The 24,324-nt window shown below is 35.4% G+C and overlaps 1 protein-coding gene across 5 annotated transcripts in view; it reads left to right on the top strand.

Moving 5' to 3' along the window:
• Window positions 1-24,324, top strand: part of Rbp6 (RNA-binding protein 6) — a 513,430-nt gene that overhangs the window by 469,815 nt on the left and 19,291 nt on the right. For all 5 annotated transcript variants that reach the window (XM_066299645.1, XM_066299644.1, XM_066299643.1 and 2 more), the window contains 3 exons: window positions 6,453-6,537; window positions 8,854-8,886; window positions 10,784-10,867. In XM_066299645.1, coding sequence (XP_066155742.1) covers window positions 6,453-6,537; window positions 8,854-8,886; window positions 10,784-10,867 — 202 coding nt within the window. The remainder of the gene's footprint in view (window positions 1-6,452; window positions 6,538-8,853; window positions 8,887-10,783; window positions 10,868-24,324) is intronic.

Below are 24,324 nucleotides of genomic sequence, written 5' to 3'. Positions count from 1 at the left end.
GAACTTTGCTTCGAATAAACCATTTTATGCATTTCTCTTGACATTTTCCATTTTTCATAGGTCAAACAAACCTGCAAACTTATTTGCGCACCTAGTATGAACGAAATTAAAAGTAATTTAATTTTGTACAATAAACTTCAGTGGCTTTATGAATATTTTTCGTTGGATATTATGTGCATTTCTGATATATCGCATTTTTCTTCGTGCGAAAAAGCCATTTTGGAATATTTGAGCAGATTTACTATAAATTTACCAAAACCTTAGACTTGATAGATTAGATTAGATCTTGATGATGATTTTATCAAGATCACGCATTATATTTGACGATTTTCGACTTTTAGCCACTCGACGCTTGATAGATTAAATTAACTTAGTTGCCGCTTGCACAATTAGAAACGAAAATTGCTGAATGTCCTTAAAAACGTTCATTTTAGGAAAAAAGTTACTGAAGTTTTCTGCATAAAATTAAATGGTTTGAATTTTCATTTACAAATATACAGTGTTCCATTAGAAAAAAAGTGTTTTTAAAGTTTCTTTTACAATGTGACGTTCGACTATTTTCCTAGTATTACCATCGCAAGCAGCCCAAGAACATTCAACTCTTTGCAATTTAAACAGGAGTTTTATCTTTGCTATATTAATAACAATGTCGATAATGGCTCGCACTTAACTTGGTACAACCTGTATACGCATCATTATCGTTCATCCCAGCAATGGCACTTTCACGTGCATATTTTCGCCCTGGCACCGATTCTTAAGATAATTCTACCCGGTGGTGGCGTGGCGACAAATATAGTAAAATGTCCATAATCCGCAACTATTGATGCATGTAATACATATTAATTGATAAAAATGCGTTTAACAAAGAGATCATTTTGTCTTACGCCTCATTATTATACAGGGTGTCCCACAAGTGTTTCATTATATTTCAGTGGGTAATAGTACATTGAAAAATAATATGACTCCCTATATAAACCATATTGCAATAATGCTTCATTAAGAAGATACAGGGTGTTAAACTTTACTTAAAAAATCTAACTTTTATTGATATATTCAAAACGGTTTGAGATATGTAAGTGAAATTTGGCATGTTTTGAGAGTTAATGTAGACGCATTTATTTATGCAAAAGGACTATTTTTCGTTTCACCAGTGACGTGCGTACGGACACCTCTCAGCACATTTTTAGAGAAAAACATGGTGCGCCACTGCTTTTTATCAAAATAAAAATTATTTTTAGAAGTTTAATTTCATTTAGAAGAAAAATGCTCACTTGACTCTTTTTTGTCCGACGCATCGTTTGCCAGTAAAAAATTGAATACCGTCTACATGCGCAAATAGTATGCATATCCGCAAGTTTGACTAATAATAACGATTGACTTAAATCCATATAGCTACTCTCAAGTATTTGACGTATTATGATATGCGTCGTTATGACTACCCTACAAATTAATGTATTGTCATTAAGTAACAACTTTTTATAAATATTTTATTAAATGAATTATTTTTTTCAATTGTGTTAATTTGTTTAACTTAATAAATTAATTATAATGGCTCAATTTACAACAGCTGAACTTGCGGATATGCATCTTATTTACGGAATGGCAGGTTGCAATGGAAGAAGAGCTTCGCGTTTGTATGGAGAAAAATTTCCAAAACGAGTCATTCCGCATGAAAGTATCTTTGCTAGGATTCATAGTTGTCTTAGAGAAACAGGCAAGCTACAACATCGCAGACGTTCAGGCCACCCATTTTCAGCGAGGACTGTTGAGCTTGAAGAAGCTGCTCTTCTACAAGTGGAGGTAAATCCTTCCACCAGTATCCGGGCTATTGCACATAATACGAATACTGCACGATCCACAATTTGGCGTATTCTACGCAAAGAACAACTTTTTCCATACCATCTTCAAAAAGTACAAACTTTAAGCCCAGAGGACTACCCATATCGACGACGTTTTTGCCGATGGTGGTTACAGAAGCAATTATGGCAACAGAATTTTGGTGGACAAGTTCTCTTTTCGGACGAGGCATGTTTTACGCAAGAAGGCCTTTTTAACAGCCATAATAGTCATATATGGAAAATGGACAACCCTCGTGCTATTGCTTTTCGCAATAATCAACGGCAATTTTCCATAAACATTTGGGCCGGAATTTTAGGTGATAACATAATTGGTCCTTATCTGCTCCCACCTCGTCTAACTAGCCATATTTACGAACAATTTTTAAGAAATATTTTACCAGTGCTTTTGGAGGATGTGTCACTGAATGTTAGACAAAGAATGTGGTTTCAACACGATGGAGCACCTGCGCATTTTTCCCTGCTTGCTCGGCAACATCTTGATCAGGTTTTTTCTAATCACTGGATTGACCGAGGCGGACCAGTAAATTGGCCGGCGCGATCCCCTGATCTAAACCCTCTCTGGATTTCTTTTTTTGGGGTCATGTAAAAAGTTTAGTATATGAAAGACCTATTGACAGTGAAGAGGAGTTGCTAGCAAGAGTGTTGGCTTCCTGCACACAAATTCAAAACACACCTGGAATATTTCAACGTATCAGAGTATCAATGAACAGGCGAGCTCAATTATGTATTGAACAAAATGGCCACCAATTTGAACAATTTCTATAATGTTATAGCAAATAAATAATATTTAAAACAAACTTAATATTATTAAAACCATTTAGAGAATATCGTGCATATAGACGGTATTCAATTTTTTACTGGCAAACGATGCGTCGGACGAAAAAGAGTCAAGTAAGCATTTTTCTTCTAAATGAAATTAAACTTCTAAAAATAATTTTTATTTTGATAAAAAGCAGTGGCGCACCATATTTTTCTTTAAAAATGTGCTGAGAGGTGTCCGTACGCACGTCACTGGTGAAACGAAAAATAGCCCTTTTGCATAAATAAATGCGTCTACATTAACTCTCAAAATATGCCAAATTTCACTTACATATCTCAAACGGTTTTGAATATATTAATAAAAGTTAGATATTTTAAGTAAAGTTTAACACCCTGTATCTTCTTAATGAAGCATTATTGGAATATGGTTTATATAGGGAGTCATATTATTTTTCAATGTACTATTACCCACTGAAATATAACGAAACACTTGTGGGACACCCTGTAGACCTATACGTTTCGTTGTGGGTTTCGATCTTGGGTCTATTAGCGGTTTTTTACTATTTGCAGAGAACTAGCACCTCCTAAAATAAAATAATGAACAATTCGCAATGAGCTGGCAAATTAAATGCCATTTCATGCATACACTCGCCACTTTCAATCAGCCCCCGTAGTGTAATAGGAACAAGCAACAAAAGGAATCCGATTTTAAAACAGCTTGTTATGGCATTGAATAGACGTCCTAACTAACAATTTAAGCAAATTGAAATTACCACCGGCATATTGAATATGAAAACAAGATATAATTAGCTATTTGTCCTGAATAAACGTGACTTCGTTCGTGGAGGCTCCACGTGATCAGTCTTTTGTCCTCCGGAAATTAACGAGGTTTCGCATAAATTTCCAGTTAGTTTCAGTTGATGTAAAAGAGTGGCTTCGGGTCTTTGTCATAATGGGTTTTGTTTCTGTGGAACACCCACACAACGACCTTGTTCCAAGTAAACAGTGTTATTAATTGGGAAGGTCGCCGAGGATTTCGATTGTAAAAGGAACTTTTAAAACTATTCGTAAGCTGTCTTTAATTGCTAACGCCGAAAGACAATTTGTGATCGCCAGGTATAATCATAGAAACAAATTAAATTTTAAGATTTCTTCGAATTAATTATGTAAATCCGACACTTCATCCACGGAAGTTTTCCTCTTTGAATTGCAAAACAACTACTTTCCGAGTCAGCAAGCACTTTTTATCTGTTTAGTTCTGGAACAAAATGTAGCACGCCTTTCAGGGGAGAAATTTCTACGTTAGAGAAAATTGAAAATGCTTGTTAAATTCTTTAGGTACATAGTGATAGAGTTAATGGGATATATCCGAGCCCTCTTAAGGTAATTTCGAATTGGCCATTATTTTCATTAGGCCAGTGTTGCTCGTTTTCTCGCTGCCGGGCTACATAATTCTTCCATGGATTATTCAAGCAGTTAATTTGAATTCCTTTACGTTTAGGAATGATTTGCCACAACACAACCGTTAAACTAGCTTGCGGGGATTTTTTTAATGTTCTCTTTGTTTCATTAAAAGCGCCGAAAGAAGGTTACCCAGGGAATTTTATCGGCTTCCCCAAAGGGCCGAAGATAGGTTTTCCTCATTTCTATTCTTGAATTTATCTATATCTGATTAGGACCTTGTCCGCCTATATATTGCCCTTTCGGTCCTTTTTTGAGATATAAAGCTCCGTCCTGTTCATAGAAAGCTATCATTTCAAACATCACCGATTAAAGTTGCATAAAAGAGAGAATCGAGAGTGAGAGGGGGCAGTTAAATTGCATTTTTAACACTCGACATTGGAAACGCCAACAATAGAGAATTATTCAACGTCTTCCAAATTTAAATCTCCAAGCAGTTTTTCTCGAGGCTCAGTGCTCGAAAACGCTTGCTCTCTCCAAGATTTATAAGGGGTCGATTTTATAGTGCATCCTACACAATTAAAGAAGTCCAATTAAGGGCGACAGAATCGCCCGAAATTCTTTTCTGTCGAAAGTAATTTAGGTCAAAAGGGAAGGCGCAAAGGAACGGTCGACATTATGGCGCTTTCGGGGTCGCTGCTGCTGCCGCTCCCGCTATTCTTAAAAGCTGATAAAGTTTCTTTGAGCGCCTCTGGAAGTTTAATTGGCCGTAGTAATCTTTGAGATTTAGAGTGAAGATTGAATGTCGTTCAGGTCTTTTTTTCGACAGGTTTGTATTGGAAAGTACCTACTTTTAACATTGCTTAGAAAATTTTGTGCCCGACCACGATAAATATTAAGCGGTTTTATTATCTATTTGAAATTGTTGCATATCTTATAATAGGATAAAAATCTCTTAACTATGAATAATTCGTATCGAAGGAAGGTCATCAGCGAACAGAGACAAATGCGACTGCAGGTAAAAGCCAAGTGAGTGAGCAAAGACATATTATCAGCTGCCGTCCACGCTTATAGATTATTTTCATAATTAGTAATGGGCATTCATGTAATGTCGTGCTATTCCTCTGGGTCTCAAGATTTCGCTCACTAATTCTTTAAATATCTTTGAGAAGTTAGTGTCTAGCATTGGAAGCCTTCCAGAATGTTCTTGGAGTTCTCTTACTTTACTCTAAACACTCATGATTCAAGCATGCGACCGATATCTGCCTCGCAATCATTGTAGATAAACTCTCCTTTAAATGGAATATTTAATTCTTTTTTCAAGCAAGTGAAAGGCTGAAATACTTTGTCAGTTTCGGTGCTGCGGAATACTTTTCAAAGGACTGTATGTACTGATCGAAATTATGTTTATTACGAAATCTTCGTAGCTGTGGAAATTTTTTCTATCAGATTCAATCTTGATTTAGCTTTTAATGCTTTAATTAAATTCATGTAGCATCGGGTTTTGATACTGCTTTAGATATACGATGTTGGTTATATCTTTGTAGTGAAATCACAGGTCAGAGAGAAGGTATACAAGCTTACGTTTATTAATACGGAATATACAGAGAGTGTTAGAGTGACTTATAAATTTGATAAGCGCGGACACGACGAGTGCGTTACAATGACCGACCGTATCCCAAAAACAAGGGCGAGAAAGAGGGCCCTCTTTTTTTTTTTTTTTTTTTTTTTGGGGACGCGACCCCGGGGATAAAAAATCTTGGCGGAAGACGATACTGGTGCCCGTGCATCCAGCCTGTGTGGGGTTTCACCCACTAAAAAACCCCGTAAATTGAAAGAAAAATTGAGTAAATTCAATTTATTCTTAATCGCGCTTTTTGGGTCGCTTTTATGTTGGGTCGTTAATTATCAGAGTCAAACGGAATCCGCTCTTTGCTCTGTAATCATAAAAAGAGGGCCCTCCATGCCTTGCCCATCCTTAAGTACCAACACCCATGGTGATAAACCATGGGCGTACCTTGGCTAGGGTGCCATCTGCACCATTTGCCGCATCAAACCGTGGCGTCTTAACCGGGAATTAGAACTGCAGCTGTGGGACCGACAAGGTCTATTGCGGGCAATTCCAGCGCCGACAAGGCATGGCATGGGAAATTCTCATGCTCTAGCCAATGCCTACCAGTGCCGTGCCTCAGGAGGTATTTCTATCTTAAAAGTAATTCCTACTGTCTAACCTTTATCGAACATAAACTTAACGCATATTTACAAAAATGAATAGGTTCGAAACTAAAGTGGAGGGTTAGTTACGTAACCCTACATTCATGTGATTTAACACAATAAAGCTTGGTAAGAATTTATTCCAAAATCTCGGTGTGAACGTCATTCATTTGGTCAGCAAATGAACATTTTCTAATATTAGGTTTTTTCGTCTTTCAGGTTGAGTGCAAGAAAGCGCAGCCTAAAGAAGTGATGCTGCCCGCGAACCTAGCCAAAACCCGTGCCGCAGGCCGTGGCGCTTATGGTGAGTTGCTAGTGCTGAATCCGGCGGCGGCAGCCGCGGCCGCCGCCTCCAACGCTGCAGCACTGCGCTACGCACCGTACCCACCCGTGTTGCCAACCGCCGCCACGGTACATCACGTGCCGTCGGCAGCGTTGCCTCTGGCCACGATTGCGGTGGCCCCGGCTTCTACGCCGCTGCATTACGCCACGCACGCCCTCTACGACGTGTCCGGCTGCAAACGGGTTTTTGCTACTGGACCGGCTTTGAGGCCAGTGGCGGCGGCCAGGGCTCCGCCCACTTTAACCTACAGCATGAGCGATTTATTAGGTGTTCAGGGGTTGGATATCGGCACCCTTTATACTACGCCTTTGTAAATTCATCACGATACTTCTACCAATTTAGCACAGATCTAGATTAGCCTAATTTTGTTTACTCAAATTACATTTCCAATATAAAACAATCAGAGGTAGATCAACTAAAAGATTAGGTAATCTATTTTTTCAAAAACGGTAGATTTTTATAATGGAGTAGATCAGATTCCAGTAGCAAAAGCCCGTCCTCGAATAGACGTTTCCTTAGATAATCATCCGTTACACTGCAGCTTAAGATACACACTAAGTTCATGAAATTTCACCGTGTCTGATTGGAGCTGTTATGTGTACAAAGTCAAGCAAAGATTAGTATTTTAAACCGACCGTTTAGACTACAACATTTGTTTTTTCCTTATAAATTGGAAATGGCTTATTAAAAAAATATATTTTTTACATTACCTTACATAATTCAGTTCCCTTTTCTACATCTTATTTTTAAAGCTTAAAAAAATACTTTAAAACCACCATGTGAATTTTCTTCTAGTGCAGTATATTTTTGAGACATGTAGTGCATCAACTTTTTTTTTTGGTGGTCATAGTCAATATTTACCTTTTTAAAGTGAACTCTATTCTTCTCATTGAGAGCTACTAATGTCATACATATCAATGTTTTCGAACTGCTTGAAAAGAGGATTTTCTCTTAAAAGTGTTGCAAAAATATTCTAAAAAGTTTCTAGCAAGAACTACAGAAGCTTGTAGCAAAACGTGAAACGTTAAAGCGCTTAAATAAATTTGTATCAGGACCACAAAATGTATAACTTGATAATTTAAATGATGTCTGCATTTTATAGTTACAATTTATTTTTCCCTCTTATGTTATTAATATGTCGTTTTTTTTCATAATTTACATACAATTGCACAAATTTCTACAAACAGGAAAACTCGCCATCAACTAAAGGTTTGTCAGTTTCTCTATAACCTTTGCTTGGCTTTTGGTTGTCAAACCCGTTATTTGCCAACCAAAATGACCTATGTAACATCTCTAGGTGTAGATAGGAACCCATTTTTGTATAGCAAGAAATCGAAAACTAAGTCGGGGCAGTAGTAAATCCTTTTCAGGTCCTGGTGCTTACGTTCCCTGGTCCTTTTGGGGAGTTCGTCCCGGTCTCATCTATGTAATGCCATAGCCCTACAAAGGTGCGACCTAATCTTTTGTATAGTACCTGTACCTTTAGTCTTTAGATTAACATTACTCTGTAACCGTTAGATATTTCTCTATTTACATATCTCGATATTCCTTTGAACTTGACTTGAATGTTTTCTATTTGGCTTAGAAAAGATTTCAGTCTCAAACGTTCAAGTTTATATCAGGCTTAGATCACTAAGATATTTAACAAAAGATTTAGCTAGGAACTAATTATTTCTCCGATCGTATATTACATGCGCATAGATGATAAAGATAGCTAGTCATAGTTGTTGAGATATGTAAAATAGCTTCAGCCCCAAAGCGGTTATTGTACTTCTTGTGTTGTTGGAGCTTGGGGAGAGTGGCCTGAACATGGAAGAGCTGCAAGTCTAAGTATACCACTTACTAATGATGTTACCGTGCAAATACCAATAGTTTAGACAGTTTTTAGTACAACGTTACATTTATCTATAGATTATTCTATTTAACAATGTTGCTGAGTAATAGATAATATTGATAGAGAGTTTCAACATATCTGTCCCTGGCTCAGACTTAGAGTAGCGATAGTCTAGTCATTGTAGCTTAGTCGAATGTACTGCAGTCAATCTGACCTTAAGAGATGAATAACAGTCCTGAAGCTAACCAGTTGCTTTCGCGGTATTGTTTTACGGACGTACTGTAGTTTTAGACACGTAGTTGAAATTTCATGAATGCTTTTTATAATTTTCTTCATTCTTAGCTAACAATAGATTTTATTTGTTTTGTATTTAAATGTCCTCTATATTAATCATCCATAAAAGCTTTTCAACCGACCACTAATCGTCATTTTTTGTTTTTTAGATTTTATGTGGTCTCTGGGAGCTCTTCCAGACGGTAAGTTTATTGTACATTCAAGAAGCGATTTTTTAAACATCACCTTTTGCATCATTATAAATAAGTCAGTCATTAATTAAATTGCTCTCCGATGTAAATGCGGGCTAGAATTAATGAGGTCCTGTTTTGACATCGTGGCTCGTGAACGTAAATTTTAATTAAAAATAAGTCTTTCAACTCCGATAATTACTGCGTCTAATTACTAAAAAAATTATTAAACACAAACATCAAAAACATCGATATAAAATTTCATTACTGGGCCGAGAGAATTTATGTGATATTCTTAATCTTTTAATTAATCCATGGCCATTATCGGTGCTGCGGTATAATAAAAATACCCATTAAAATGGATTACTTAATGAAGAGTTATTGCGATGTTTTTGAGTTAAAATGTTTCTCTTTATCTATTTATATAGATATATCTTTTTACCTCAGGTTGTTTAAAAGCATTGCTTTGCTTGGAAAAGGATATATTATATTTCCCTCACTTCTACTTATTTAAATATTTATTAAGTTTGATTCTGTTCAACGGCTTATTATCCAAAATTAGCAAAACTAGATATGTAAATAAATCCTCCGCGATTTCCTTCACTCGTTCAGCTTGGGTGTCAGAGCGTCCTTCACTTGATTTCTTGCGTTTTGTCCTTTCCAAGTAACCAAATTAAGTCATACCTTTTAGTTAAGTTTTGTTTCGTATTTTTCTTTCCCTTAAAAACTACGTGAAGACATGAAACGCCACGACCTCAGATATTATTCTGTATTATTCCTTTGATCAATTTTGAAGCTTTATAAAGATTCGTCTTTACTTCTTTAAAAGATCATTAGTAATTACCTCTTTGCCGATTTCTTCGCTCTAAAAGATGTTCAGTAATTATATACCACTGATTATTCGTGAGAAATTATTCCTTCACTCATTTCTTTGTCTAGAATATCTCATGGACGAGGCTCTTCTTTGATATCTTATAACATAAATTGGGTTTTATACCTGTTCACTCTAGATACAGGTCAAATAGCTTTATTTTACATAGCTTTATTATACAGTTTTTTAATTTCAAAACTAGTTCGTCCCTTTATTCCCTTTTGGCATTCAAACTGGCGCATTGACACCTGACTAGAACATGTACACTATCAAAATTGGAACGCTTCACTCTATTTACAAAGGGGGCTCCCTCTAAACTAGTACTGCTAATCGTGCATGGGATTTCTGTTAGGAAACTCAACCACCTCACTTTAACAATACCTAAAGCAACGTTGTCCGTGGATAAAATATATCAGTTTTATTTTCAATTTAAAGGTACATTAAATTTAATTGTACTTTAAAACTGTTTGTCATTAATGGGCAGTTGAACGTACGCACACTGCCTTTTTTCAAATACCAATAAGGGATTGTCATGTAATTTTTTTAACTCACTCCGAATAACTTCAATTGGTTTTAAAATGTCTACGAAATGAAAATTACCTATCGAAAATGGTAAGTTTCGTGCCGCTGAACATACAGAGTGTCACAGATTTCACAGTATTGATGAAATAAATGCAGGAGAGAGAGAAACTTATAGATACTGTTAGCAATAGCTATTTTGATTTATTTATTGGTCTTTATAGCATAAAAAAGTCCAGTTACTTGAGATGTAATGAAATAAATGGAGAGTATTGTTTCATTTCTTCGTTTTCATGGCTACTATTTTCTAGGTCAAAGACAGGGTCATTTGATCAAATATTTGTGGCAAGTATCTGAAAGCTTCACTCTCGCTCTGTTTCCCTAAAAACAACAAAGTAAACGCAGATCATAAGTTGTTTCTATTGAATCTTATAGGCCGGTAGATAAAATTGCTAGGTCTTTAACGTATAAACAGATCAAATTTTAACATATTTATTAATATAAGCTTTCTATTTGCAGGTTTCCCAGCGGCCGCTTACGCAGCATACGCGGCCGGCCGTGGCTACTCGGGCTACCCTAGTTTCGGACTGCCCTATCCTACAGGTAATGCCCTTCATCCCCTTCAACCTATCTTATCATTGCCGCTAGATCACGCTCACCCTTTATATGGGGGCGGAGCCGCGGCGTTGCACGCCCTGCCCCTGTGAGCGATTCGTCCGGCTTTGGCGCACGCGCCAGTCACGCGCCACGTTTTGCTTGTGCGCAAGCGCTAAAGCCAATCCCTTGTTTCATTTCTGATCTTGATGATGAGCAGGTTTCTGTTTATTCCTTAGTTTTTCCGATTGCGGTTAAGGTTAGGGAGGCGATATAGGTTAGGTCAGATATAGGAGTTACAATAGCAGTTATTGGCATATATGCCTGGTAGACTAACCATATTATATTAACAGTAGAGTTGTTGTAAAGGGCAAATAGAATGTGTATTGTAGTATGTTAAGGAATAGATAATACCAAAAAGTAGTTTCTGTTTCGGAGAATATTAAGGGTGTAAAATCTTAATATTTATGGGTTTTCAGGCAGTTATTATTAGAACTTGTTGATCAAGTAACAGAGAAAACTAATTAGATTACAGTTGCCACAATGCTTAGCTTTAGCTAGTCGTTTCCACTGCATATCGTTTTGATTTTTTTTTAAGTCTCATCAATGTGATAATAAAAATAAATTATTATTTCTGTGCCAAAAATGATTTCCTATAGTGAAAGGTGTTTTATGTAACTATGAATCAAACCGTTCATTTATTACAGCTGAAAGAGTGTAATTTTGGCAAAATTAAATATTAGTAAAGAATAGCCATTTTTTTATATCGAAAAGTTAGAAAATTTCTCAAGATCATTGGAACTTATTTTCATATAGGTTTATACTTTGATGATATTTCATATTTCAAAGGAATGACTTACTTACGCGCAGAACTACATTCTTTCTCATCACAAATGGTTTACCACATTTTTGAAAACAAAATTGAACTTGTTCCTATTTGAGAAGAAAATCTTCTAGCTTAAGTGTTTCTGCCAAAAATACGCAAACGTCCCTTTTTCCATCCCTAGTAAAAATATTTTCACTAAGTAAGTACAAAAAAGGGTTTTCTTGCATTCGTTCGTTAACGTTAGTTTCTATTGATTTTAATATTGAGCGCGTGAAGAGTTTTCCCACATCTACAAGTCAATCACAGGGGCAGGGTTTATATAGGGCAAAATCATATCGTTGTTGAAAACGTCCGAATACTAGGCGTGCCCATTTGCATTGGGGCTTTATTGCATTTCAAACCTAAGATCGTTCAAGTTAGTTGCGACTGCTATCTACCTATTGCAGCTGTAAAGCGGCTGCCTGAAAAGAATTTTAAGCGATGGCGCCACTGTACGCTTCTTGCTGCATTAAGAATTCGCTTTCGCTATGTTTGGATGCTCTTGGGTAGAATTTCGAGGAGTCATTTTTTAAACTCGGGATGATAATCACCTATCTAAATTGTGCCTAATAATAATTATTCGGACCTAATGCAATTTAGCGTATTGAATAAATATAGCCAACAAGCGACGCAAACATCGGCACGACAAACACACTCTCGCCGAATATCAAATATTATAACGAGTTAATGCTAATTATTATTTACCTTTTCAAACGTCGCATAACAACTTGTTATAAATCTAATTAGGTCGGAATAATTAGTTACAGGCATAACGTGTGAACAGCTTTGTTTATCTAGATGATTTATTGTTATTTATTTTGGCTGCGCATATGCTTAATTTAACCACTCAATAAGCTACTCCGCAATTAACTATGAGCGCGAGTAACTTTTTTTTGTTGCGTGTGCCATTCATGCAACTGTTTATGGTTTAAAAATGGCTCTTCCTGTTTGATTTGTCGATAATACATTCGACTGATGCTTAGCTATGTAACTTCAACATTCGTCTCTCATTCTGTGCAGTCCTTAGGTATGCAAGGCACCAAGTACCTACCGCTGGATTAAAATTGTCAAAATTTCGAAATTCCGGCCCTAAATCACTCTGATGTTTCTTTGCTTTGAATGCACATAGGGACAAAGCCTGCAACCGTAAAACTAGTAGATGTCGACCTCTCCATAGCAGACCCTAATGGTTTTTCGTTGGTCGGTTCCACTGATTAGGCTCACCGCCTCATTTGACCATACAAAGTTTCTGGTCTCAAAAAACTTGCTCGATTTACCTTTTTTAGTGTTTTTGGACCGTAAAAGCCCAGGTGTCAACGACATAAAATCCCACTTTAACGGTCGTAGATAACTTATCGTATCAGAAATAAGTAAATTAAAACGTGGAATTTTGACGTTTTATTCGGGGTCTGGCCAGTTGCGAGACATTTCACTTGGCCAACTATCTGGAAAATTGAATGGGATCGTCTTGTTTAACAGGCCAAAAGGGAAATCGGACAACTGAGTGATTAGAGCTACGTAGCTGGCTACGCCTGGTTAATGTTGCTTTGTCAACTGCGATGGAATGGGGAGTTTTGGTTTCGGAAATGCATTTCATTGGCATTATTATCGCCTTTGACAGGAGTTCCTACTCCCAACTTAAAAAAATTGAAGTTCTTTCTCCAATGCTCCCCAAACCGGCGTAGTCTCCATTAGGCAATTTCAGACTCTTCCTATAATTAAGCTATTTTATTTCCCTCGTATGGATGTGTATGCCTGTAAATAAACTTATAAATAGCAATTATGTTTTTAAAGTTACTAATTATAGGCAAAACTGCGCCAGCAGTCCTTGTATTACCACACTAGGCAAATAAGTATTCGATGTTATGAGACTGTTGCTTACATTACATGTTGCCAAAGTACTTATTAATATTATAATTATAAAAATATTATACGCAACCGAAACCTTTGAAGCAATATTGTGAAATAAACATATATATACTCTAAGGAATCATGAGCAGTTTCTATGAAGCAGTAGTAGTAGTAATGCTCTGCGTAAAGCCACTCTGGAAGGTACTGTCAAAATGAAGATTATAAAAATTAAGTCTCGCTCTCATAATAATAATTGTTGTAAAAATGTCTCATAAAACTAATTTTACATTTTAAGGTCAAGGTTTATATCTGTTTGTTTGAAAATCATGCTTGATGATGTTAAGGAGCATTATGCTTCCTCATCAAAGAAATGAAGAAGTTATTAGTCAAAACTTAAATTTGAGTGCTTCAGAATTATTCGCATCATTATCAAAATCATCGTATAGGATTACTTGATCTAATTTTGGTTACTTTAATAGATTTTGATATGGGTAAATTTTGGTGTCTGTAGAAAGATTTAAAAATTCCTCATGGCTGTAAATATTGAACGAATGTTTCGACATAAGAATTCTGTAACACTCGTATCAGCGATCGTAGAATTTATTATTTAAAAATTATTGCAGTGAACCTAGCTGCATCAAATCTACTAAAATTTGGTAGATCTAGTCACCTATCTTTCTATTCCTTAGAGAGAGTTTATCGAAACAGGCATATTAAATATTGGGATTTTAAAATCTATCTACTAAGCGGTTTTTAAAAATTCAGTGAAATAAATTCTTACCGATGCTAATTGCAGCGTGATAGTAAACTAAACGAGGACTGTGTGGATTCTTATAACTTTACCAAATCACAATTTTCACAGGAATATTCAAATGAACAGTGGTCAGTTTCTTGTTGTCAGCGTAACTATCAAGGGATTGTATAAGTATTAAGCTTTAAAGCGATGTTTCACTTTGCACCCCAGAATTTTAATTAATGGTTGTTCCAAGCTTGAGTCTAATTTTCTTAAAATCTTATGAAATTGTTCTCTCTAGTGTCTTTAAATATTAAAGTACTATTCAGAATTAAATTATGGTGAATGAATCGCGAATTCTATTATTGCTCCTAATCAGGTTTTACTTAGTCGCTTATAACAAAATAATGCACTTTCAAATCGTTGCATGGTCGCAGAACAAGTTCAGTGTTCCCCTCGTTAAAAATATTTTTTTTATAATTTACGAACATTAATTGGATAAGAACTCTGACCATTCCTCGAGTGACAGGAAATAATATTTTCGTCACCCGTTGAACAACATGCGATGTTCTTCTGAAGCGAAAGTCCTTTCATACCTAATCACGTTAGGAATCACTACAAACACTCATTTTCTAAATGTGGGGTTTTTCTAATTCCATATTTTCAAATTGTATCTTCTAGTTGGATGACTTTGAATTATTGTAGCGGGATTTGGTTTGATTGATTGCGATGCTCAACTCCTTGGTGGAGTTGCCGAAGCTTGAAATCTGGAACGAAAACTGGAGCGAAACGGGCCCCTGAGGGCCCAATCGCAAGGCGTCGCCCCTCCCCTTTCTTCTACTACTACAGCAGATCTAATTTCTTCAAGTCTGGCATTTGACGATTTAAATGAATTCATGAAACGTGGCATACTTCCGTTTCCACCTACCAGATAATTTTCGAATTTTATTTGTTTATCGGACACGTAAAGACCAAGTTATTAACGTGCATTAACGTGCTACTATCTTCGGCCCTAACTACTCGCTAAGGGTCTATTTCCATGTTTCGATGAAAATTTGCTCACAGTGAAAATTAAGAATATATTAATAATTTGGTCCTGGGTAATTGGTGGAGTAGATTTGAAGGATTTTTGGCATTATTCCATGTGATAGTATATACTCGTATTCAACAGGATATAATTTCGTTAAAGAAAAGTCAAATCGCAAATCGTCACGTTAGTTTCTAGACAGAACTCAAGGAATGTTTTAAATGGAGTTTAAAAATAAAATTATCGCGTTAGATACCTCGATGAATTGTATGATTGGAATTATTCACTGTTCAGTCCGTGTCATCCCACATTGTCGTAAGCTGTAGAGAAAACCGAGAGAGGAATAAGTTCTTTTTTCCTTCACATTTTGCAGTCAATTCTAATAAGATGCAATAAGATGGGCTAATTCTTGATAAACAGCTTCGAATGCTATGTTCCCACTCGGCATTGCCATTTTTGACACACAATCAGATTCCCAGTGATTCCCACACGATATTCTGAAGTTTCTGGCTCGAAAGAGATCGTGTGATTTTAAATGATTTAATTTATCTTGTTTTCCCAAATTGGAAATATCATTCTGCGGATCGATTTAAAGGTGACACTTGATATACCGTTGTTTCTGAATGTTGGTAAAGGAAGGAAATGTGTCGGTTTCTGGTTACTGTAAATTGTTGGGTGTCTCTATGAATTAAACGTTAACGATATTCGTTCCTGATAGCGCCAAAGCTGCCGCATTCACCATAATTTAAATTTATTTACCTTAATATTAAATCCAAAAATATCGATACGCGTGTGCGGTCTTGCTTCTCAGAATTTTCATGAAATCGTTGAAGTTTCATTATAACGGGTGGTCTTAAAAAAATCGCAATAAGCAGAAAGCCGTGAACGTAGGGCACTGAGTAAGTTATTCGACACTTACCAACAAACACCTAACAATTACACAACAGGTGTTAAATTTATCCAAAGCATATCTCTAATATTTATACGCTAACTGGTCAACTTTCTGTTGAATATCAGTCTTTACATCTATGCAAAAGTTATTTGTAAGCCCCTTTTAATTGATCATTTTGAACATGGAAGGGGTATTTAGTACTGAAGTACGATACAATAAGTCTCAGTTATATTTATTAAATACTATCTCCGCCAGGTCTTAAAAGAAAAACGAGTTAGAATTTATTCCCTGTTTAGAATTTAGTTCTGTCGCTCATAAGATTGTAATAAAATGCTTAATTTGATCTTGATGCGGGTCACCAGCACAAAATATTCATCCAAGATACTGACCAATGCTTAGACCTTGTGTCCAAATTCCTATGGGAGTTGTCCTTCTTGTAAAGTTGCCTGCTATTCATAGTTCGGCCTGGAATTTCAAACTATGCTTCGGATGTTAAAAAATAAATAAACAGTTATTTAGGTACTAAAGTGCTCATGAGTTTGCATCTCATTAGAGGAATAACAATGAGAAAACGATGTTTCTGTAGGATTTATTAGGACGTTTATCGAAAGACAGCTTGAATAATTCTTAGTGCCTCTACATGTGTTTCATAAACTAAGAACCTTAAGACTTTCGCGTCACAACCAAGCCGTCTTGGGGGAAGTGCCATGCACTCTTCAAAGACGCCATCTCCATCCAGGGTGGCTTTCCGGTGTAATAATGACGGGGAATTCGTGAAGTTTTGCACCTGGACCGTGCTCCAGCAGACAGGCAATTCCACGGGAATGGGGCCCAATGCTACAGTTGATAACTTTTTCAAGAGTTCATTAAAAGAGCGAGAGAGAGCCGAAGTTCACGTCAATACTTTTGTTTGGAGGCGCCATATGGCGCCGACTTCGGTGTATATTACGAAGCCGTTCTATTAAAATCAAGCTCCGATGGTCGGGCATCAGATTAGATTTTAAAAAAGATTTCATGGAAAACTTTTTTAATATCTACCAAAAACGGGTACTAATGAAGCCATTAGAGTTTAAGGTCCATTTGCTCCAAAACTGTTTTGTCGATTCCCTGATATTTCAAGGGTACGGCTTAGCCCTGCTTAAGAGGTAATTTAGTTTTAATCTCTACTTGGCCTACATTAACCCTAGCGGCCTAGTTTGTAGGATTCTCCGCCTTGCTAAGCCTGAATTGCCCGATTCCAAAAAAATGTAGTTTGTTATTAAGCAACTTGAGACCTAATTAGTGCTTCTAAATTATTTGTTTTTGGGCTCGGAACTCTTAAACTTTATTAATTTATGGGGCGACTCATTATTCTTCGCTGTCAACCGCAACGTTTGTAAAACAGTTTGAACGTAAAACTTGTGTATATTAAGTACACAGTGCGTGGCCTCGGGGTTATTTTTTAATTTGTCATGGCTCCAGGAAATATGCAGGGTGGCTATCTTAAATAAATTGCTCTAAAAAGTGCTAAATTGTATCACGTTGTGTTTTAAATATTTTTAAATATGCAGGACATGCTAAAAATGCAGCAAGTACTGAAAATAAACCAGTAATAAATGAAGGCTACGAATAATAATTGAACGCGGTTAGATGATTAAGAGTGGTATATTGTTGACGATTCAAGTTAGAAGACAAATGTTAATTTGCGACGTGTTAGGAATTTTTGTGGAAGACTTTCCTGGACATTCGAATTATTTTAAGATATACCAGGTGTCTCGGTGAAAAATGTCAAATTGTTATCTAATGTATGCAAATACCTTTCCCACGAAAAAAGCCCATAATATAAACAAAAGTCGGCAAATATTTCGTTTATGACAAGGCACTCAATCCCGAGTATTAACGTTTCGAATTCCATGAAGTTTCTATTTCATTGTTCCATTAGGTCTTGAAATAATTAGTCGAATTTTGACTCGCACTACCATTTAGAATTTATTTGAATTTAAGAGGAAAATTTTAAATTAATTGTTTTTTCACATCAGAACTTATTTTATCAAATGCAAAATTTAAGGTTTAAGCTCTAAAATGGGGTTCTGAGAGGTTTTGAGCGGTATGGCCCAGTGCGCAACAACCGCAATTATCTATTTCGATTGTTTCTTGTAGGTATTTTGTATTTACACAGTTCAAAACTGACCATATAATCGTGATGTTTAACGCTTGAAACTTTTGATTGGTTTTGCACTTACTTAATATTTGTGCAGTTTGGGCTGATTTGAGCGTACCCAATTGTTCCAGTTCTGCTATATTTAAAAATTGTGCCCATAGAGGTTTATTCGCTTAATGTTTTGCAACTTCGCACAACCGTCACATGTAGCATTTCAGGTATTCTTCTCGTTTTTGAGATATTTTGAAACTGTGTAATCCAGCTTTATCGCACCCAATTCTTGGACTTTTGCTGAGCTTAAAGAGTTATCTAAAAGGTTAAGCCTAGTTCGCAAGAACCTCACGTAGTATTTCAGATATTTTGTAACTTTTGAAGTATTATAAAATTGCCCAGTTTAACACTAACTCTATCACATCAAATTTTTGAGGTTTTAGTGCGGTTAAGGAGCTTTCTCATAGGATTATTCTAGATTGGAAAAACTGCAGTTGGATACCTGTTTCAGATATTTTGTCATTTGTGAGCTCTTTCAAAGCTAGGTAAAACGAATTAAAGTAATTGGTATAAAATTTAATATTAATAATCCATTTGCTTGATAGAAAGAAAGGTAATTCAATTTTTTTTTAATTGAAACAGACTGTACATCAATTCATCAAAAGGTGTACCAACAGAAACCCCTTGACAACAACGTTGACTGTGAGTTGACCGTATCTATCTTTCTTCTCGAGAAAGATTTCTAAAAAGAATGACCAGCGACATGATGTCCATGAAGTTGAATGGCACAGTAAACTACATCATTGTCTGAATACGCCTCCCGCATTCACATATATTTCTCATTTTCGGATATATTTAACTTCAAATATAAACTACAAATTTTTACTATACGTTTCAAAGTTCCAGCAGTTTATTTATGAACTGTCGCCCATATTTTGTGCTGGACTTGATAAAGACTGAAATTGCGGTCGAAACGTCGGCAATTCTTTCGTAAAAGAAAGCGTTTTATTTGTTGTCCTCTACCCGATAACATCCTTCAAGCACACAATACATGAAGTTTTTTACTAACCTAGTTTCCGGTGTTTTGGCCTACTGATATGTACAGAGTGTTGCAAAATGTTGCTCAGGGAATACAGGCTGTTAATGTTTGAAAATGGTATGAAAAATGAAAAAAAATCTCAAAGTTCCTCAGTATTAAAGAAGGAATGCTCACAAGAGTGAATAAGAAGGATGTAAGCAACTGTGCAGAAGAGTTAGGCGCGATAGAAAATTAAGTATAATCAAGAAACTAACAAAAAAATATCTTTGCTGTCGTGATTGGAGGTGTAATTTTTACAAACCATTAACTAAAATTTTCCTACTCTTCGAAACTCCTAACTCTAATTATTTTGCGGAGTTTCGCCCGAACGGTTCTTCTATGCGCAATGCTCGTTGATATATGCCACCCTGTATTTTTTCCTCGAAGTTCCGCTTGCAGAATTTTAAAGAATTGTTGCAATTCAAAAACTCATCATTTTAAAATTGCTTTATCTCAGCTTTAAGGTTAATATATTAATAATACACCCAGTCAATACACACGTAGTCGCCCTCGGATAGCACAGACCGCATATTTGCACGTTCATAAAGAATTTACGATCCGAAACGTCGGCGTTTTAAGCCCCGTTCAGACGTCCACCGAAACGTGTCTTAAACATTGGAAATTTAACCATCTTTTATTCAGGGGAGTTTCAATTTTTTAGCTCACGATGCGCTTCAAATGCCTACTGCACTTGCTTATGACTTTCCCATGCCCTTTTGCAGAACTTCTCAATTAGTTCCAATTGTACGGAAATTCAAGTTCAATTATTCACGAAGGTTTTATGTAAATTTTGTACAACTGAAGTTGAAATTATTCAGTTATTTACAATGATCCAAATTAGTTTGAGAAGTTGATGTACGCCCAACCAGGTGCAAAACCTCACATACATAGCATTTGAAAGTGACGTACATATATACGGAGTGACAACAAAATTAGTGCCCACCTTCATGAGGAGATTAGAGGACTGTACCCTAGGAACACACCGACACTCAGGGGCGAGTAATCTACCTACTAATTTTAGTGACGTGATTAGTCATGTGACAGAATAGACAGTCAATGTTTAACCCTAGACCTGGATAGTTCCGTAGAAGCCAATCAGTAGTAACTTAGTATTAACAATTAATTATTGTAACCATTATCGTAGAATAGCGGTTTAAACCTTGTTAGTAGTGAATGTATTAGATGTGGGACTAATACATTGACTATCCTAGAATTTCATAACGAAATAATTGTAAGAGATTTTAGAATAGCTGTTAGTGTGTAGAAGAGTCATTACTTAGAGGATTAGAGTAGAAATTTTAGACTTTCTTGTTGTAATTAATAATAAAGGGTGCTTTTTTTAGAAGTTGCTAGTGTGAGTGAAAAAAATGATCGTGTCGATGATAGCTGATGATAGTTTAGAATTTGTGAGCTTTTAACCAAAACGGAACTATTTAGTTTCATAGAAACCCAATAGAGCAGTAATATTTTTTCCAGATTAGTGCAGTTTAATACACATTAACACTAACCGAACACTGCAGTCGCTGGACGCACTTCCATCATACCTCCATATTTCAAATTAATGAAGGAAATAACTTTGGAGAAATGTCTTTTGTGCACCTATATTGAATTCCCGTTGAAATATACGGGAGAAAAACTGTCATAAGTTGGGAAACACATTTTTTCCATAGTTGGAGCCCATCTATCAAACGTCCACCGTGAAATATTGACTTTGCGTCCTTCTTCTTGTCCTAAATTTCTGTTACGAAAGTTCAATTCGAGGAGGAAGAGGGAGATTCTTTATATGCGTCTATCGATTCCTCGACTTGACATGAGGGATTTTCTCTCGGGATGACTTAATAGATATTTTCGCTTTTAAGGCCCCTTTTGCTGCTTTGGGCATGTGGATTTGATGGGATGTTTTACATATTGGCAATATTTAACCAAAGATCGGTCAAAAGTGGTTATTTCTTTTCGAAAAGTCTACGCTAGTTTGTTTTTGCTAACTATACGGTAAAGTGGTTCAATGTAAGAAAGAAAAAAAAATTAAACGCTCAAACATATTAACATAATTTAATAATGTAACACGTAATTAAATATACAAAAACATTGGGCAACTAGTATTGATGACCATAAGAATAAATTCATATGGTCATCGTCTACAAAACTTAACAACATTTTTTTTTTTTTTATCCTTGTAGATTTTATTTTCGCACAAATCTTGGGATAATCAAATATCAGTATTTTCGACATTTAATGTCAAGAAAAAAATTATCACATAATTCTAATAATTTATAAATTTTAGTTACATGACAAAAACAAAATTAGTAGTCCGGCAAGGACTCTCAAGTCAAACGAAAAAAGTTCTTAAATAGTAGAACCGCACATTGGTTGGTCATCTGTCCCTGTTCATAATATCCAATTTCGGTAGGACGAATGTAAAGTTGTGCTTTTTGGATGTTTCTCGAAGTTTTGATGTGCCCCAATACTTCCATAGAGCACATTTGGGCTACATGAAATTGATCGATTTTTTAAATTTAATACGAACCTGATCTTTTATTTCACGATTGTTTTTTTTACTTTTGCTAGCTCTACATAGCAAGACCTATCAATTCAGTATAAATTCAGATTCATTATTCACCAAAATTAATGAATCTAAATAATAAAATAATGAAATACAAATTGTTCAAGCTATTCTCTGTATCTTTGATAAAAAATGAGTTTTTGTATTCGTTTTTTGATTAAATTAATTATCCCTCGATATTTATGACTTCAAAAGTGCGTATTTTTATTGGTTCTTTACTTCCCGAGTACCGTTATTTTTCAGAAATTGTCAAATCAATAAAAATCGTTGAGTGAACGATCTTAAAGAAAAATTCAAAGCCTCGGTCTGAATATTTATGATTATTACTTATGCACGGCGTGTTCAAGACAACAATTCGCCATCAAATCCACATCCACAATTCAGAAAAGAATAAATATTCTTTGGTGTTTCAGTACACGCATGTAAAGTTGATGGGGGTGAAACATTTTTCAAATATATGGCATAAAATTACTAAATAATAAACTTACATTTAGCAAAGCTAAATAAGGGCACATGCAATTTGGTAGCTTTTTGTTATGTAAAAAGCACTATAAGCGAATAAAGTATACGTCATCGTATATTCTCAATTTTAAGATACATTTAAAAATAAATTTCATTAAAATATGCCTGGTACTCCGCTTTGTTTTGATCTAAAGAATCTAAATTAATTTTAAAATTTCGGGCTATGTGTGAACTGTATATGGTAATTATGAAAGGGAGACTAGAATTACTGGTCGAAGGGCATTTCAAACGGAAACATAAAAAAAACTGGATATTTTCAACAAAACTATACAGGGTGAGTCGGGAGGATCGTGCCAAACTTCAGGATCGTGTTGTACATGAAAAATAAATGTAAAAAAACTCAAATGTTGTTATCCGATTTTCGTTTGTTTACAAGTTATAGCGTAAATAAAATCAAAACATAAAGGTTAAGCAACATTTAGACGAAACGTTTCCTGGACGTTGGATTGGTCGTGGTGGCCCTATTAGTTGGCCTCCAAGATCTCCAGACCTCACACCACTAGACTATTGTTGGTGGGGTTGGTTTAAAACTCAAGTGTACAGAGTAAAAGTGGACACTCAAGATGCAGTAATTCAACGCATTAGAAATGCTGCAGCTGCCATTAAAGAAAGACATGAAACAATCAGGAGCGCAACGAATGCTCTTCATAGACGAAGCCGAAAATGTTTAGAAGTTAATGGCGATATTTTTGGACATTTACTATGATATCCAAACGTTCATTTATGGAATTTCTTATGAAATTTATAAATTTTTCAAATTTTATGTTTTAATTTTATTTACGCTATAACTTGTACACAAACGAAAATCGGATAACAACATTTGAGTTTTTTTACATTTATTTTTCATGTACAACACGATCCTGAAGTTTGGCACGATCCTCCCGACTCACCCTGTATTTCTATTTAATATAGGATTGTAGAAAAGTATAGCTTGATATATATTTTTTTTTATAGATATGTATCGATTAAATTTCACTAAAAATGACTATTTTGGCCAATCTTACAACATGTTTCTTGTGCATTATATAAACCTCCAAACATCCCTGTACGATATTCCAGGGATGCACCTATCTAAATGTTTTTCTCGCATTCAAATATCCTTCTTATTTTCGAAGATGTTTAACTTCAAATGTAAGTTATTTTCAGTGTGTGTTTCGAAGTTTCAGCAATTTATTTTTGCGATTTTCTATTTGAGAAGAGTGTATGATATCTTTGCATATTCCGAAAACAGTTTAATAAATTTCGCTTTATACGTTGCACAATAGCAGCGAATAGGCACATTTTTTGCTTATGTATGAATATTCAAAAGGTGTTTACCTGTCTGAGAAATTGTTACAGTTTGAACTAAATTCTACTATTAAATATAAATAAGCATTGTTTGTTGTTATTGCTCGGTATTATTTTATATAATTTATTGATTTGTCAAACAGCGTTCCATTTTCTCAAATATAACCATTTCCAAAAACTAATTACTATTCGTGAAGACATGAGTTATTTACGCAAAGACTCCCCTATTGTAGTTATTTGGTTCTAAAAGTGTAACCACTTGTTATGTCACTCGTATGTCTAGACATCTTAAAAGAGACTTTAAAATAAACGTTTTTATATAGAATTCTTTCAACTTCTAGTTTTAGTGAGATTAAGAAACAAGTATTTATATTTAACATTTACTACAATATAACCATCAAAACATTGCATAGTTTAGTCTTAGAAAACCAATTTAGCAATTATACCATTAGCATAGGAACAAATTTATTTTCAACTTTAGAACCACCATCAACTAATACTGCATGTACTAACATCT

Source organism: Euwallacea fornicatus, chromosome 34, assembly GCF_040115645.1.
Source record: "Euwallacea fornicatus isolate EFF26 chromosome 34, ASM4011564v1, whole genome shotgun sequence".
NCBI classification, from domain to species: domain Eukaryota; kingdom Metazoa; phylum Arthropoda; class Insecta; order Coleoptera; family Curculionidae; genus Euwallacea; species Euwallacea fornicatus.
This window is presented reverse-complemented; position numbering and strand designations above follow the sequence as displayed.